The 18,295-nt window shown below is 38.3% G+C and overlaps 1 protein-coding gene across 1 annotated transcript in view; it reads right to left on the reverse strand.

Moving 5' to 3' along the window:
• LOC124517412 (neuronal acetylcholine receptor subunit alpha-7-like) overlaps positions 1–1,234 on the reverse strand; it is a 112,350-nt gene extending 111,116 nt beyond the window's left edge. Inside the window, 4 exon segments of the mRNA XM_047086851.1 lie at positions 784–923; positions 1,098–1,133; positions 1,136–1,163; positions 1,166–1,234. Of these exon segments, the coding sequence (XP_046942807.1) occupies positions 784–923; positions 1,098–1,133; positions 1,136–1,163; positions 1,166–1,234 (273 nt within the window).
• Positions 1,235–18,295: the final 17,061 nt, after the last annotated feature.

Consider the following 18,295-nt stretch of genomic DNA (forward strand, 5'->3'; position numbering starts at 1 on the left):
ATGAAGGATATAACAATGAAAACTGAACCTTCAGAGCAGTCTAGAAGAGCAAAAAAGAACTTGTCATACATATGATACAGATTTGTCCACTGAAATGAGCACTAGCAAGTCCACAAAGAAAAAACCCCATGGGGCTGAGAGCAGGTGCCTGAAGGAACAGACAAGTGCATCTCGGGTGTGGACCCAAAGCTGGACTACCAGCACTACTCTCACCAGTAAGGGGCCAGGGAAAGTCCATTACTGGTATTGTGGTGAGGGGCGTGTAAATGCTCACAGCTGGCCAACTGCCTGGACACATTAACCAACTAAAAAGCCCAAGGCCAAGCCCCTACCCAAAGAAATTACATACCTCAGGCACCAGCAAAGTCTAGAGATGGCTAAATTGGCACAGACTGCATGCTAACGCTTAGCACATAAGGAGCACTAAAATGTGATCATTTGGACCTTATTCTTGCTGATTCTGGCTCAGGATGGGGATACTTTCATCCTGAGTTTCTAAGCTGAGGGAAAGGTGGGACTGAAGTACCCATGCACAAGTAGCTGGGGCAGTGAAACATGCTTCACGGGGTTCCTCCTCGATTGGTGGGGAAACTGAGGCACGCAGTATATGGGGAAACTGAGGTAGGAAGCAGAGGGCAGGCCCAGGTCAGGGACTGAGCGCGGGCCCGCCTCACCCTGAGCCAACTAGCGCGTCCAAGCCAAGCCACCCCGCCTGATGCTTCCGCGACTCCTCAGAGCCCAAGGCGGGGAGAGGGCAGCCCTGTGGCCGGGGCCAGGACTCACCACGTCCATGATCTGCAGGAGGCTCAGGGAGAAGTAGACGGTGAGCGGCTGAGAGTCGTTGGCCACGGGCCTCTCCAAGGGGTTGTAGTTCTTGACCAGCTCCTTGTAGAGCTTCCTCTGGAACTCGCCTTGCAGGGACACTTAAGGAGAGCCCAACGGGCTGTTCAGGGAAGGCCACCGGGGGTGCACCCCACACCCCCTGCCCGCGGACCCCCACCGCCCAAAGCAAGCAACCCAAACGAAAGGGGCTCTCATTCCCAGGACAGCCCCCGGCAGCGCCGCCCACTGTCCCTCGCTGGCGCGAGCCCCCAAACCTGGCCCGGGCGCGGGGCGCACGGAGCAGCCAGGATGCGCCCGGGATCCCGCGGAGGAGGAGTAGAGGACTGGGAGATTCGGCGGCTTTACCGTGCAAGAGCGACGCGGCCAGCGCCAGCCACACCGACCGGCGCATGTTGGGACTCTGAGCTGCCGCGGCCGGCGCGCCCAGCGTCTCGCTAGTCGGCCCGGGCCTGCGCCTGCGGCCGCGGAGCCGCCTCTCCGGGTTCGGCTCGCGCGCCTTTAAAGAGCCGAGCGCGCGCCCCCGCCCCGCCCGCCTCCGCGCGCTTCTCCACGTGACGAGCCCCGCCCCCGCCCCCGCCCCCACCCCAGCCAGCCCGCGGGGCCCTTGGCGGCTCGGCGGCCGCCCAGGGAACTGCAGCCCGCTGGTATAAGTGGGAAGTGAGTACTGGTTACAGCCAGGGCACCCCGCCCCGCCTCCGTCTCCACCGTTGTCCCGGTCCCTCCGCATCACACCTCCGGCCGAGCCAGGGGCTGTCCGAGGCCAGGTTCTGTCTCTCCCTTTTGTCCTTGGTCCCCACTCCGCTCCCTCCTGCTCTCAGACAGAAGCTGCACGGGTCCTTGAGAGAGAGCGGGACAATTCTGGGGTCCAGTCTTCCAGGGTCCTCCCCTCCCTTACGACAGTGGCTGGGTGACAGCGACTAGGAACCAGGCGCCCACAGGTTGGGACGTCTCTCCAACCAGACAAAACAGACATGAGAGGAAGCCCCCCTCCTACCTCCCGCCAGGGTGTTCTGTCAGCAACCATTTGCTGGGCATCACCAGTCCGATTCTCATCTAGGTTCTCATCTAGGTGCTGGGAGAAGAGGGGAAATCTCTGCCTGGAAGACATTCTATAGGGGAGGAGAAACGCCGCAGAAGTGTGTGATGGCAATCCCAGTGGACACCCTTTTTATGTCTCGTTCTCTTTTAAAGGAGATTTAAAATTGAAAAGTTACTTCCCACCCCTTTCTGGAAGGACAACCAAAACTTGGTGGTGTGATTTAGGCTTTTCTCCTTTTCCTTCTCCTTCTCCTTTTTAACTCGGGAGAGAGTTAATTGACATGGGGAGGCTCAGAGTAAACATCAGTCAAATGGTCAGAGGCTAAGTCGAGTCCTAGACGTTAAGGAGGGGGCTTGGATTTGGAAGAGGAAGGGGGTGAGGATAGGGAGGCGGAAAGCTCTGTCCCACTAGCTCTCTGCAAGAAGGTTGCAGAAAGCTGAGTGCAGCAGGTTCCCTGCGCCCACGTAGGGGGCGCTGCCCCAAAGTGATCTACACCAAGAGCTCAGGCAGGTTGGACCGGCAGAGGCAAAGCCCACATTTGGGCACTGCATAAGACACGGGATTTTTGGATGACATTAAAAACAAACAAACAAACAAAACACCAGAAAAGCTCACCAAAACGTGACTGCCTTTGAATTTACCGGAGCGGCAGGAGTGGGTGACTGAGCCAGTTATTTGATTTGGAAAAAAACAAAGAAATGTGACAGCCTTGCAACGAAGTGTCTGATACCAAATTCACACCTGTTAACTGATGCATGTATAAGCAAATAATGAGTGTAAGCTTTGAACTAAGAGAAGGTCCTAGAGGAAAGAAAGATTGATTCTTTCTGGGAAAGAGTTCATAGACATGACAGCCAACCTGTGCTTGCCATAAAGGAAGGGTCCAGCCAGGAGAAGGGAACACCAGAATAGAATTTCCTGGTGAGCAGACAGGTATGCTCTTAGCTTTAATCGAGCTCCTGAGTTCTGCAATCTGGCAGTCTGGATACCCACAGAGCTGGCACTGGTGAAGAAATGAACTAAAGGGTTTCAGCTGCTGGCAAAGAGTCAGAGAAAGAAAATAAAATATCAGAATAGAGGGGGCATAGGACACAACAGGGAGATTCTCACCGGCATGCCATCCCCACTGGTCATCTGAATGCAACACTAGCTCTCAAACACATTTCCTGAAAGTGTCTAAAAGCCCAGCCTTCCATTCTAGAGGGACATGAGCCTAGAGGGGCCAAGGGAATTCATATACCTTGAGTTTGGCCATTGGGATCACCTTCCTAAAAGCATAAAAACTTCTTTTGTCCCTTGTACCCATAATATCAGAAACCTAGAATTAAACTATTTTCTAGTGGGACAACCAGTCAATGAGTTTTTATGTATGTCCTATGTTCTGCTAGATGCCTGTAGGACCTACCAGCACAATCCACTCACTCAGTTTACAATTTAGAGCTAACATGAGTGTGGATAAATAAATTTCAGTCTGTGCTGTGCCAGTAAATAGGTCTGTGAGTGTGGCTGTGTTCATCCCCATATAAGACTCAGTTTTTTCATTTGTAAAATAAAGAAAGGAGTGGGACTTTCTGGGAGTTGAGCTGACAGAGCTGCAGGTACCCCTTTCACTCCCATTCCCAACATGAATGGTAAGTAAAATGTAAGAGAAAATTAATACATACTTGAGCTTAGAAAGCAGGGACCAGAAACAAACCCAGAATAGTTACTCACAAGCTGGTGCTATTATCATAGTCCAGGAGAGAGGCATATCTAGACGTGGGCTCCAAGGATAAGAGTCTTAAATTTTAACAAACCTCAATGAAGCAAACTGGTCTTGAGTCTATGAGAGGTGGGGGACTGGAACAAAAATATCCAGATAAATCTAGAGCCTGCAAAAATCTCCCCTTTCATGTAAAAATAGACCAGCAAACCCTAAATATGACCAAGGGTAATGGGAGGAAACATGTTTTCTGCTTTGAGTCTGGATAGGCGGAAAAGGTAACTATACATTTATAAACCCAAAATTGCAGGGGCACCTGGGTGGCTCAGTCAGTTGAACATCTGACACTTTATTTCGGCTCAGGTCATGATCTCGTGATTCATGGTTTCGAGACCCACATTGGGTTCATCTGTGCTGTCAGCGCAGAGCCTGCTTGGGATTCTCTGTCTTCCTCTCTCTCTGCCCCTCCCCTGCGCTCTCTCTCTCTCTCTCTCTCTCTCTCTCTCTCTTTTTGTCTCTCTCAAAATAAGTAAATACAAACTTTGAAAAAAATGCATAGTTCTTAGGTGTGTGCCCAAATGTATACAACTTACATGGTTTAGAATTCAAGAATCCCTCTGGGAACAGCTTCTATAAATTTACACACATGGAGCTCAAAAAAACTATGACTTTCATGAAAATGAATTCCAACTAAAAAATATAAAACCCACTCCGAAATAAACTACATCCCCTATGAGGCAATAGCCAGTAGTAAGTGAAAGTACACAGACCACAGACAAAAAAAGTTAGTACCCCATAATTTGAAATAAGAGGATGATTTGGGGAAAAAAAACTATAAAATAAGTATGTTTAAAATGCCAAAGTTATTGAGTAATATCAGCTGCAATAATAATCCACAAATCCTGTTGGCATAACACTATAAAGTTTATTTCTCTCTCATACTATAATCAAAAAGTTCCAGTGACTTCCCTAGGTGGCTAAGCTCCTCAAGTCTTTTAAAGATACAAGATCCTTTCAACAACTGGATTGACTGTATTCTGGGGACCAGAGGAATGTGCTAATTGAAGTCTGCTGCTTTACACAGCCTGCAAACAAGTAGAGGCGTACCTGGACCAGGACTGAAGTTGCTTGTATCATTTCTGCCCACATTTTCTGGCCAGAGCCAAGTCTCTTGATCACAACTTCAAGCAAGAGAAGCTGGAAAGCAATCTTTTTATCTGTGCCTGGGCAGAGAGGACAAAGGTAAGCAGTATCAATAATATGGTATACAGGGGATAAAGTAGGAATTAATAGCATAAGGAGAGAACAAACCACAGAGGAAAAGAAACAAACAGAAAATAAAACATGAGCATCTAGGAAAAAACCCATAACAATTAAAATTGAAAATCTAGCAAATGTGTTAAAGAGGAAACTGACTAATGATGAAGAAAGCATTGGTACTCTGGGAGCAAGAGCTGAAAAATGTACCCAGAAAATCACCTGGATAAGAAAGGTTAAGGGATAAGAAGGATAGAATAAGAACTCATCTACTAGGACTCCTAAAAAATATTAATAAAAAGAATAGGTGAGAAATTATTTAAAGAAAAAATGACTAAGAGATGCCTCGGTGGCTCAGCCGGGTAAGCGTCCAACTTTGTCTCAGGTCGTGATCTCTCAGTTCACAGTTTTGAGCCCCGCATTGGGCTCTGTGCTGACAGCTGGGATCCTGGAGTCTGCTTTGGATTCTCTGTCCCCGTCTCTCTCTGCCCCTCCTCCCTCATGCTGTCTCTCTCTCGTTCTCTCTCTCTCTCTCTTTCAAAAATGAATAAACATTAAAAACAAATTTAAAGATAAAATGACTAAGAAGTTTCAGTTCTGAAAAAAATATAAATATCAAATTGAGGAAGTACAATAAGCAATGATCTGGCACCAGGCTGGCTTTGTTGGTAGAACACGTGACTCTTGATCTTGGGGTCATGAGTTCAGACATCATGTTGGGAGTAGAGATTATTTAAAAATAAAATCTAAAAAAAAAAAAGTGGCGATCATGTTAAGTAAACAAAAGATTCATCATTAGATAGTGAAGCTGGTGAAACTATTAAACAGCAAAAAAATAAAACACAGATTTTAAAGGAGACAAAGAACATTAACTTAAATGCAAATCTAAATAATCAATGACTGTTAAGTAGTAAGAACACTTTGGAAGCGAAAGGGTATAATTGAAGAGGACATTTCTGGCCCTTGTAAGACAGCAAATTCAGGTAACAGGCAAAATCTGCTGAAAAAAAAAAATCCAACCAGCCAAAATGACAAAGTATATTGGAGATTGACAAACATTAAGAAATTAAGAAATTTGGTCTGGTGGGCATTTATAAAAGCATGCACACCCAACAATTAGTGAAAACACATTCTTCTTAAATAAATATACACGTATATATATATGTACATATATATATATGGTTCCTACTCTTCATTCTTGATATTAGTTTGGTATATTATTTTTTTTTCTTAACTACTCTATTTTAGTCTTTTAGTTTTTAAAATAACTATTATGCACTTGATTATTTTTTCATTAATTCACATCTTTTTAAATTCCTTCATGCCTATATGTTTCTAGTTTATTTCTATTATAACTTCTTAGTTAAATGATCACATCATTAATGTTTAATTTTTTCTTGTCTAATAGAAAAACAAACCAAACTACTAAAGCTAGTTAAGTACTATGAAAAGAAAGAAATTTTGGACAGTACAGCTTATAGAATTAGAAATAGAAACCACATTGCAAATAGCAAACCAAATTAAAAAAACATAAAAATTAATAATCATCAAATAGGATTGTATTAGTCAGCTCAGGCTACCATAACAAAACACTCCAGTATTGATGGCTTAACCAACAAATATATTTTCTCATAGTTCTAGGGGCTGGAGTCTAAGATCAAGGAGGTATTAGGGTGAGTTTCTGGTTAGGCCTCTTCCTGGCTTGTAGATGGCTGCCTTTCCCCTGTGCACACACAGAGAGAAAGTGAAACAGGTCTGATGTTTCTTTCTCTTCTTCTAAGGACGCAGTCCTATTGGATTAGGGTCCTGCCTTTATGACCCCATTTAACCTTAATTATCATCTTATAGGCCCTATATCTGAATACAGTCATAGTAGGGAGTTATGACTTAAACACATGAATCTGGGAGAACACAATAAAGTTCGTAAGAAGGGCGTATCCCTGGAAAGCGAGATATAGGCAGACTTAGGAGATATATCGTATTTGATTCCAGACTACAACAGTAAAGTGAATATCCCAATAAAGCAGATATTACAATAAAGCAAGACAAATGAATCTTGGTTTCCCAGTGCATGTAAAAGTTATGTTTACAATATACTGTAGTATATTAAGTATGCAGTAGCACTATTCAAAAAAAAAAAAAAGAAAGAAAAAGAAACTAGTGTACACACCTTAGTTTAAAAATTGTTTAATGTTTATTTTATTTTTGAGACAGAGAGAGACAGAGCATGATCCAGGGAGGGGCAGAGAGAGAGACACAGAATCCGAATCAGGCTCCAGGCTCTGAGCTGTCAGCACAGAACCTGATGCAGGGCTCAAACTCATCAACCGCAAGATCATGACCTGAGCCAAAGTTGGATGTTCAACTGACTCAGCCAACCAGGCACCCCTCATATCTTAATTTAAGAAAAATATGATTGCTAAAAATTGCTAACCATCATCTGACCTTTCAGCAAATGTAATCATTTTTCTGGTGAAGGATTTTGCTTCAATGTTTGTGGCTACTGATTGATCATGGTGGTGGTTATTGAAGTTGGGGTGACTGGTAATTTCCTAAAATAACAATGAAGTTTGACACATTGACTCTCATTTCACGAACAATTTTTCCATAACATGTGGTGCTATTTGATAGCACTTTACCCACAGTAGAACTTTCAAACTTGGAGTCAGTCATCTCAAACACTGCTGCTGCTTTATCAATTAACTTTATGTGATATTCTAAATCCTTTGTTGTCATTTCAATAATCTTCACAACATCTTCACCAGGAGTAGATTCCATCTCAAGAAATCACTTTCTTTGCTCATCCATAAGCAGCAACTCCTCATCCATTAAAGTTTTATCATGAGATTGCAGCAATTAAAATAAAATAGCAATAAAAAAAGTTTAAAATGTTGTGAGAATTACCAAAATGTAACACTGTAACACAAAGTGAGGAAATGCTTTTGGAAAAATGGTTCCAACAGACTTGCACTGCACAATGTAGGGTTGCCACAAACCTTCAGTGTATAAGAAAAAAAAATGTGCAAAGCACAATAAAATGAGGTATTCCTGTACTCATTACTATGTTAACAGGCCAACAAAAATATCATCATGTCAACATATATTGAATAAAATTCAATTCTTATTTATAATTGAAAAATAACCAACCTAGGATTAAAGGAAGCTACTTTAATCTAATTTCATCTTCTAAATCTAAGTTCATCTTCTAAAAGCCTATAGCAAATATTGTGTTTTTGTTTTTGTGTTTCAGTAAACTTCTAAATTTAGAAAAATTTTAGCTTTTAAGAAGATTGTGGAGATAGTACAGAGAATTCTCATACTCAATACCCAGTATCCACTATTGTTAACATCCAACATTAGTAAATGTTTTTCCAACTAATGAAAGAATACTGACACATTATTATTAACTAAAGACCATACTTTATTTTTTAAGTTTATTAAATTATTTTGAGTGAGACAGAGAGAGAGAAAGAGAGAGAGAGGGAAAGAGAGAAGAAGAAGAAGAAGAAGAAGAAGAAGAAGAAGAAGAAGAAGAAGAAGGAGGAGGGGGAGGGGGAGGGGGATAGAGAGAGGGAGAGAGAGAATCCCAAGCAGGCTCCACACTGTCAGCATGGAGCCTGATGCAGGGCTTGATCCCATGAATCATGAGATCATGACCTGAAGTAAAACTAAGAGTTGGGCACTTAACCAACTGAGCCACCCAGGCACCCCAAGACCATACTTTAAAGATTAAGATTTTCTTAGTTTTTACCTCCTGTCTTTATGTTCCAAGACTTTATGTGAGACACAGCATCACATTGAGATATCATGTCTTCTTGAGCTTCTTTTGGTCAGGATAGTTTTTCAGTCATGTCTGGTTTTCACTGAGCTTGATAGTTTTGAGGAGTACCGTTCCGCTATTTTGCAGACTGCCCTTCAGTTGGGGTTTGTTAATGTTTTTATTGTGATTAAACTGAGGTTGTGGGTTTGGAGAGGAAGACTACAAAGATAAAGTGCCATTCTCATCAGATCATATCAAGGATACATACTATCAACATGACCTACCAATGTTGATGTTGACCTTGATCACCTGGGTTGACACACTGTCAGATTTCTCTACTGTAAAGTTACTCTTTTTTACCTCCCTCTCTATACTGTGCTCTTTAACTGAAGAATGTCAGTATTCACAGCCCACATGTAAGGAATGAGGAGTTATGATCAACCTCCTTAAAGTGTTCTCATAAATTTTAAGTACTCCTTAAAGTATTTACATAAATATTTTAAATCCTTCTGCATGATTTATCTTTCCTCCCTCATTTATTTATTCAACCACTTATTTATATCAGTGTACTCAATGATATTTATTTTATACCTTGAGTTATAATCCAGTATGACTTTATTTATATTCTTGCTCAAAGTGTTTAAGCTTTGATCAATAGGAGTTCTTACAGTTGATTCCTGTGACTCTTTCATACATTCCCTTGTGGAGTCTTTCATACATTCCCATATTTTCTAACACTACAAGATGCTCCAGACTCATAATATTTCTGGCCCCAGTCCTAGAATCAGCCATTTCTCCAAGGATCCCTTGATTCTTTTGATTGAAAATGGTATTAGAATTGAAGATCTGAGGACTGGACATGCTTGTTGCTACTGGGTGAGGTTGCTTCTAGGCCTCGTGAAACTGTCAGAGGAAGGAGATAGGTGTTTATCTAACCCATGTATACACACATACCTATCTGTATCTATTGCAAACCACACATAAGTTCACACTAACATCTCCAACTCTAACCTAATACCACATGGATCATTCTAACCTTATCCCGCATTGTCTATGGACAACCTCCAACTCTAATAGTGAGAAATGACTCCAACCATTGTCATCTGCTTACTTACTGGTTGAATTCCAGTACATGTATACAAAGGTTTCAGATGTGTGCATTATTAACTGGAGTACAGTGCATATGTAGTCATTTTTGCCTTTTGTCTTAAAGTATTCACTCATTTCCAATGTTACCTATGTCAGTACTTTCCCCCCAACCTTTTCACTGAGGTTATTTCAAATATTCTTAATACCATTAGATATTTTTGTCATAGTCACCATTCCATCATGGGATCCCTGAATTCCTAAACGGTTTTTTTTTTTTCAGTTTGCATCAATTTAGGTTCATTCATTTTGCATAAAGTCCTATGGATTTTGAAAAAATTCATAGCATCATGTCTTTAACATTAAAGTGTTATACCAAATAATTTCACTGTCCTATAAAATTTTCCATGACTCCTTTGTTAATATCTTACCTCTTTCCAAATGCCTGGCAACCACTGATCCATTTATCATCCTTATAGTTTTGCCTTTTCCACAATGTCATATAAATGGAATCATACCATATGTAGCCTTTTAAGACTGATTTCTTTCGGGGCGCCTGGGTGGCTCAGTCGGTTGAGCGTCCGACTTCGGCTCAGGTCACGATCTCGCGGTCCGTGGGTTCGAGCCCCGCGTCGGGCTCTGGGCTGATGGCTCAGAGCCTGGAGCCTGCTTCCGATTCTGTGTCTCCCTCTCTCTCTGCCCCTCCCCCGTTCATGCTCTGTCTCTGTCTCAAAAATAAATAAATGTTAAAAAAAAAAGACTGATTTCTTTCATTTAGCAATGTACATTTAAGATTCATCCATATTTTTGCAGGGCTTAGTAGCTTAATTCTTTTTATTGCTGAATACTGTTCCATTATGTGAGTGTAACATAGTTTGTTTACTCATTCACCTACTGAAGAACATCTTGGTTGCTTCCAGTTTGGGGCAATTATGAATAAAGCCATAATTACCAGTCAAGTCCAGATTTTTAGTATGTGTGGACATAAGGTTTCAAATCATTAGATAAATAATTATAAATGTAATTGAGTATTATATGATCAGTCTATGTTCACTGTAATAGTTTCTTAACACCACCATAATAAAAAAGCACAAACTGAGGGGCTTAAACAACGAACATTTTTTGTGTCATAATTATGAATCTAAAAGTCTGATTATTAAGGTGTTGCTTGGGTTGTTTTTTTCTGAGAGCTATGAGGGGGAGTCTATTGCATATTTCTCTCATATCTGCTGGTGGTTTGTTGGCAATCTTTGGCATTTAGAAGCATGATCTGATCTTTTTCTCCATCTCTGCCTGGTGCTCGCAATGTGCTGTATATGTCTCCAAATTTCCTTTTTATAAGGATAGTGGTGGGCATTGAGGAGCGCACCTGTTGGGATGGTCACTGGGTGTTGTATGGAAACCAATTTGACAATAAATTTCATTAAAAAAAAGGATACTGGTCACATTAGATTAAGGACCTACTCTACTCTAGTATAGCTAATTAAGTCTGCAATGACTCTATTTCCAAACATATTCTGAGGTATTGGAATTTAGGATTTCAGCATATGGGGGGGAGGGGTACAATTCAATCCATAATATTTAGTTTTTCAAGAAATTGTCAAATTATCTTCCCAAGTGGCCATATTACTTTGCATTCCCATCAGGAATTAGAAAAGTCCTAGTTGCATTATATTCTTGCCAGTAATTAGTATTACCATTTTTTTTTTTGGTAATTTTCCCATTATAATAGGTGTGTAGTGGTAACTTATTGTTTTAATTTGTCTTTCTCTAGTGAAAAATGATCATGAGCCTCTTTTCATATACTTATTTGCTATCTATATGTCGTATCTGATGAGGTAGCTGTTTACGTCTTTTGCCCATTTTTAAATTATGTTGTTTGTTTTCTTATTGTTGAGTTTTAAGTAGTCTTTGTATATTTTAGAAGTCCTTTATCAGATATGTGATTAGTAAGTGTTTTCCACTTATGAATTGTCTTTTCATTGCCTTAACAATGTATTTGCAGAACAAGTTTTAAAGTTTAATTTTAACAAATTCGAATATTTTGTTTTGTTTTGTTTATGGGTTATGCTTTTGGTGTTGTATATAAAAACTTCTCAACAAACCCAAGGTCACATGGATTTTTTCCTACAGTTTTATAGTTTTATAATTTTCTCCTATGCCTTCCTGAGAATTTACTCTGAATTTTGTTGAATCTATAGATTCAGCAATTCAATTGGGAAGAACTGGTATCTTAAAAATAGTAATTCTTCTAATTCACAAGCAAGGAATATTTATCCATTTATTTATATCTTCTTTGGTTTCTCTCACTGATATTTTGTAGTTTTCTGTATATCTTGTACATATTTTGTAAGGTTTATTTTAAAGCACCTCATTTTTTTTTTTTTTGGTGGTATCATAAATGGTACCACTCTGAATTTTAAATTCCAGTTTCTGGTATATAGGAAGGCAGTTTACTTCGGTATATTGACTTTATATCCTGCATGCTCGCTACACTCATCAAATTAGTTCCACAGGTTTGTGTGTGTGTGGGGGGGGGTAGATTCTTTGGTGTTTTTCACATAATCATATTGTCTGAGAATAAGAATAGTTTTATTTTATCCTTTCCACAATTTATTTATTTTTCTTGTCTTCCAGGATGATAATGAATAGAAGTGGTGACAGAGGACTTCCTTGCCATTTTCCCAATCTTAGAGGGAAACAGTTTAGCTCTTAGCATCAAATATTTTGTAGGTTGTTTTCCATATATTCACTTGAGTGAGTAAAGCCATTCTCTTTCCCTCCTAGTTGTTGCTGTTTGGTTGTGTTTATGTTTTTGAGAACTGTGCTATGAATTGGCATATAATTTCATCAAACACTTTTAATGCATCTACTTGTATGATATATTTTTAAAAATTAAATTTTTATTTACCATTCAAACATTGAAGGTATTCCATTTAAAATAAGGAACAGTATAAAATTGCTCACTATTATAATTTCTATTCAATATTAATTGAAGTTATTTTATACATTTCAACAACTATGTACAAATTTTTTAAAGTAGCTTATTCATAATACCAACAGCCTACGACCTAGAAGTCAATCAAGCAAAAGATTGCCTGACTTTTATTTTGAGAATGTTTTAAGACGTTGTTTAGTTTCAACTTAGTTTAATAAATGGAAAGATGATGGTTTTATAGCTAGGAAGATTCAGTATATTAAAGATGTCAATGGTCTCCAAATTAGACTATAAGTTTAATGTCATAAGTCAAAATCCTGAAATGTTATTTTGTGAAGATTTATTAGCTAATCCTAAAACTCATATTCCAAGAGTAAAGGAACAAGGAACTTCCAATTTCTGTAATGGCAGATTTGATAATTCAGAAAAAAAAAACTTAGAACAATTAGAAGTATTGGTCCAAATGTACTTTAAAAATCTGTTTGGCATTATGCTTAAAGGAAGAAGCCAGGAACCAGAGTAGGTATACCATATGATTCCATTTTTATGAAGTTCTAGAAAAGGCAAAGCTAAACTATGGTGATAAGACAGATTAGTATTGCTTGGGGCCAGAGGCAAGAGGTTGATGAGTACAGAGGAACATGTGGGAAGTTTTTGTTATGATGATAATGTTTCATAGCTTGATTATGATGGTTTATATACAAGTAAGTATATATATTTGTTATAACTAATCCAACTAGACAGCATCTTATTATTTATAAATTATCCCTCACTAAAGCTGGTTTTTAAAAATCTACCTGAAGATATCAGAGGGCTAACAAGTCAGTGAGCAACAAGACAATGTCCACTAAAGACAAGGGTCTTGAGAAAGGCAGAGACACAGGAAGTTAACGCTGCATTTGGAGAAACTTCTTCTAAAATGGCAATTGCAGGGGCGCCTGGGTGGCTCAGTCAGTTGAGCGTCGGACTTCGGCTCAGGTCATGACCTCGCAGTTCATGAGTTTGAGCCCCACATTGGGCTGTGTGCTGACAGCTCAGAGCCTGGAGCCTGCTTCAGATTCTGTGTCTCCCTCTCTCTCTCTGCCCCTTCCCTGCTCATACTCTGTCTCTCTCTGTCTCTCAAAAATGAATAAACATTAAAAAAAATTATAAAAAATAAAATGGCAATTGCCATTTCCAGATGATGAAACCAGAAGATGAACTGACAGCCTCATGAAGCTTAGCCTTCTTTCTAAGACAAGAACTGATAGAAGACCCAAAAGGAGAAGAGATCTAGTAAACCTCTTTTGCTTGGTGTTAGTACCTGTATTGGTTATATCATATACATAAGTATGAATCAGAAGTAGACAAGACCTTTCTGTGGATGCAGCCCAACTTTGAACCATATTAGTCCTGGGAATTACTCTGAGGTGAGCCCAGATTGCACTTCCAGGTACTTGGGGTGAATGTGAATCTTCTATGGTGGGAGATATCATTGTAAACCTCAAGCTATTTTTAGTAAGAAGTTTGCAAATGCCATGACCAACACACAATAAATAGTAATCAAGCAAACTTCTAAAATTCTCAAAGTCATCAAAAATGGAAAGTCTAAGAGACTACCACACACCAGAAGAAGCTAAGGAAACATAGTAACTATATGCAATTTGGCATTCTGGGTAAGATCCTGAAACAGAAAACAAATACTATGGTAAAACTGTTGATACAGAAATTGAATGTGGAGTTTAGCTAATGGTTAGGTACCAATGTCGGTTCATTTTGTCACAAAAGTACCATAGTAATATAAGACAATAGCAATAGAAAAACAGTGACAGATAGATATAAGGGAACTTTATATACTAATTTAGCAATTTTTCTGTAAATCTAAAACTAAACTAAAAAGTTTATGGAAAAAAAAGGAAACCAGTCACACAAGGAGACAAGACCAGTTAGAAAGAAATAGGAGCAATGATTACTCAATAGAAATAGACTAACAGGCTCAGAAAATTGAAATGAACAGTAATAGACTTTAAAATTACTATACTCAATATGTTCAAAGGAGATTAAAAAAAAACTGGATGTTGGCAGAAAGTAAGCACTATTTTTTTTAAACAGACAAAAATCTATATATAAAAAAATTTAAACACTTGAACTCAAAACTTAAAATTATAATTTCAATGGATGGGAATTTTTTTTTAAATATCTGACATGTAAAGAGCTTGGTAGTCACACTTCCGTCCTTACAGCAAGAAAATGCAGGCAAACTGCCACACCAAAATCTGGAGTCATGTACAGCCAGAGAGATACAACCCCTGAAACTTGTTTGCGTAGAACAGAAACTGCTGGAGACCCTAAATTAAGAGGGACCCTCTTTCCCTCCAGCAATCACATCAGGTTCTCCAAGTGAGGATATGAGAAAGATTCCTTTGTGGTCATGGCAAAAGGAATCGAAGAGCAGCCATTGATAATCCCTTCCAGACCCTTCTTCCTGACAAAGACTTACTTCCCAGGGGAAAGGTCTTCACCAGAGGGTAATGCTAAAACCTCATTCCAGCTACAGCAGGAAGAATCCAATTCACTCTAGTCTACTCCAGGATTTCTTTCTCATCTATAAAAAAAAAAACAAAAAAAAACAAAAAAAAAACCACTCAACATGTGACACAACTTCATGAAAATAGACTGGAAATGCTGCAGCCATGGAAAGAAGTAGGGGGCATGGAGGGAAAATCTACACCCCTAAAGGAGGGATAGGAACACTTGTGGAGGCCACACTCCAAAGATGGAAAAAATACTTGAAGGATATATCTGGGATCTTTCCAAAATTAATGACAGATGACAAACCACAGATTGAGTAATATCTCTGAGAGCCCAAGCAAGACAAATACAATAAATAAATAACAACAACTAAGCAAATTGTATTCAAACTGCAGAAAACTAAAGACAAAGAAAATTTTGAAGATTTTAAAGAAAATATTCAATGGATGGATTTAACAGCAGATTAGGCATGGTTAAAGAATGAATTAGTGATCTGAAAGATAGGGCAAAAATAGGCTGAAGCCTATGGAAGGACAAAAGGATGGAAAATACCAAAGAGAAAAAAAAGAAACAAAGATTCAAGATCTAGCTTTTTTGATAGACATGGGACAAAAATAATATTAAAAGAGTAAATTGTGAGAACTTTTCAATATAGATAAAAGATATCAAACCACAGACTCACTTGATCATGAATTTGATTAATACTGAATTTTATTAATTAATAAGTTTTAAAAGAAATTTCTATCTATATCCAGAAGACATATTCCTCTGTAATTTTCATTTCTTGTAATGCCATTGTCCAATTTTGGTAGAAGAACTACTATGGCCTCAAAATAAATTGGGAAATGTTTTTCCTCCTCTATTTTCTGCAAGAGTTTGTGCAAGATTTTATTTCTTCTTGAAGTGTTTAATAAGACTAACTAGTAAAGCTATCTGCTTGGAATTTTCTTTGTGGATAGTTTTATTTTTTTAAATATAAACTCAAGTTGTCATAGATATCATGCAATTCAGAATTTCTTCTTGTGAAAATTTTACTAAGTTGCATTTTTCAAAAAATGTCTATTTTCTTTGTTATTGGATAAATTGGCATAAGGTTATTATATTCCTGCATTACCATATTTATGTCTGTAAAGCAGGAAGTGATACCTTCTCTTCATTCCTGTTTTCAATAATTTGTGTTTTCTCCTTTTTTGTTCTTGATTAATTTTGCCAGGGTTTATCAATATTATTAATTTCTCTAGAGAAACGACTTTTTTGTTTTGTTAATTTTCTCAACTTTAATTTCTTAAAAAATTTCATTGATTTCTACTCTTAGGTTGGTTGTTTACTTCTACCAGTTTGGGGGTTAACTTACTGATCTTTAAACATTTCTTAAGGTATAAACTGAGATCATTGATTTTAGACTTCCTCTCAAATGTAAAAATTTGAAGACATAAATTCCCATTTGAGTACTGCCTTAGTCGCTCCTACTAACATTGATGTGTTCTATACCCACTACCTGCAGTTCAATACATTTTCCAATTTTTTTTGGTAATTTCTTCTTTGAGCAATAGTTCATTTCAGAGTGTGCTATTTTATTTCCCAATATTCATGTCTTTTCTAGATACATAATTTTTATTTAATTCACTTGTGGTGAGAATAAATGTTTTATGATTTCAACCCTTTAAACTATATTAAGACTTACTATTGGCCCAGCATATGATAAATGTTCCTCCATGGTGAACTTCGCATGTGTACTCGAAAAGAATATATTTTCTGAAGTTGCCTATAAATGTCAATTAGACAAGTGAGTTTATACAGTTGTTCATATATTCTGTATCCTTACTGATTTTTTTAATTTTTAAGAGACTATATTTGATGATTATTCTAATCTCCCTTTAGTTTTGCCAGTTCTGCTTCATGTATTTTGCATTTTTTACTATGCATATAGGCATTAATAACTATTAGGTTGATAGATTGAATCTTTTAGCATTATGAAATATTGCTCTTTAATTCTGATAATTCTTTTGGTGTATTTTGATATAAATATGGTTATGCCAGCTTTCTGTGCTTACTGTTTGCATTTCAAATTATCTCTTATTTCAGTTTCTGTCTTCATATATAAAATATGTCTTGAAGATAACATAGAGTTGTGTGATGCTTTCTTACAGTATAAATACCTCAGATATTACTTAAAGTGTTGGTCCATCTATATTCAATACAATTATTGCTTTGGTTAGGTTAAGTCTATCATTTTTATATATGTTTTCGAGTTAACCAATCTACCATTTGCACCTCTCTTCCCACTTTCCTGCCTTATTTTTGATAACCAAATTTTTATGTACTATTGCATTTTAATTTCTTTGTTGCATTTCTTAATTATACCATTTTGCATTTACCATTTGCTCTAGGAATTTCAATATGCATCATTAACTTATGACTGTCTATTATGGTTATTATTGTACTACTTCCTATAAAGTGTAAAATCTAACATTAGTAAAATTCTATTTATCTCTTTTGTCTTTTGTACAACCATTATCATATATTTTACAACTACATGGGCAATAAAACTCTCATTACAATGTTATTACTTTTTTATTTAAATAGTGAGTTGAGGCGTGCGTGGCTGGCTCAGTCAGCAGAACATGTGACTCTTGATCTTGGAGTTGCACGTTTGAGCTATACATTGGGTGTAGAGATTACCTAGTAATATAATCTTTAAAAAAATAGTAAGTTGAGTTTTCACAAACTAAAGAAAAAGAAATAATCCTTCATAATTATTAATAATAACTATTTGTGGAATTTTTCTTGTTTTCCATCTCATTTTCCTGTGGAATTTCCTTTTGGTATTTCTTGTAGTATAGGTCTGCTGGAAACATATATGCACTGCTATTATTTACCTTGATTTCATCTTAATTTTTTTTTTACATTTGTTTATTTTTTAGAGACAGAGAGAGACAGAGTATGATCAGGGGAGGGGTCAGAGAGAGAGAGGGAGACATAGAATCAGAAGCAGGCTCCAGGCTCCTAGCTGTCAGCACAGAACCTGATGCGGGGCTTGAACCCACGAACCGTGAGATTATGACCTGAGCTGAAGTCAGATACTTAACCGACTGAGCCACCCAGGCAGCCCTCATCTTCATTTTTAAGAACACTTTTAGTGGTTACAGAATTCTGGGT

Source organism: Lynx rufus, unplaced genomic scaffold, assembly GCF_022079265.1.
Source record: "Lynx rufus isolate CCGP_SWC_20201006 ecotype Redwood Valley unplaced genomic scaffold, mLynRuf1.p SCAF_21, whole genome shotgun sequence".
Taxonomy (NCBI): domain Eukaryota; kingdom Metazoa; phylum Chordata; class Mammalia; order Carnivora; family Felidae; genus Lynx; species Lynx rufus.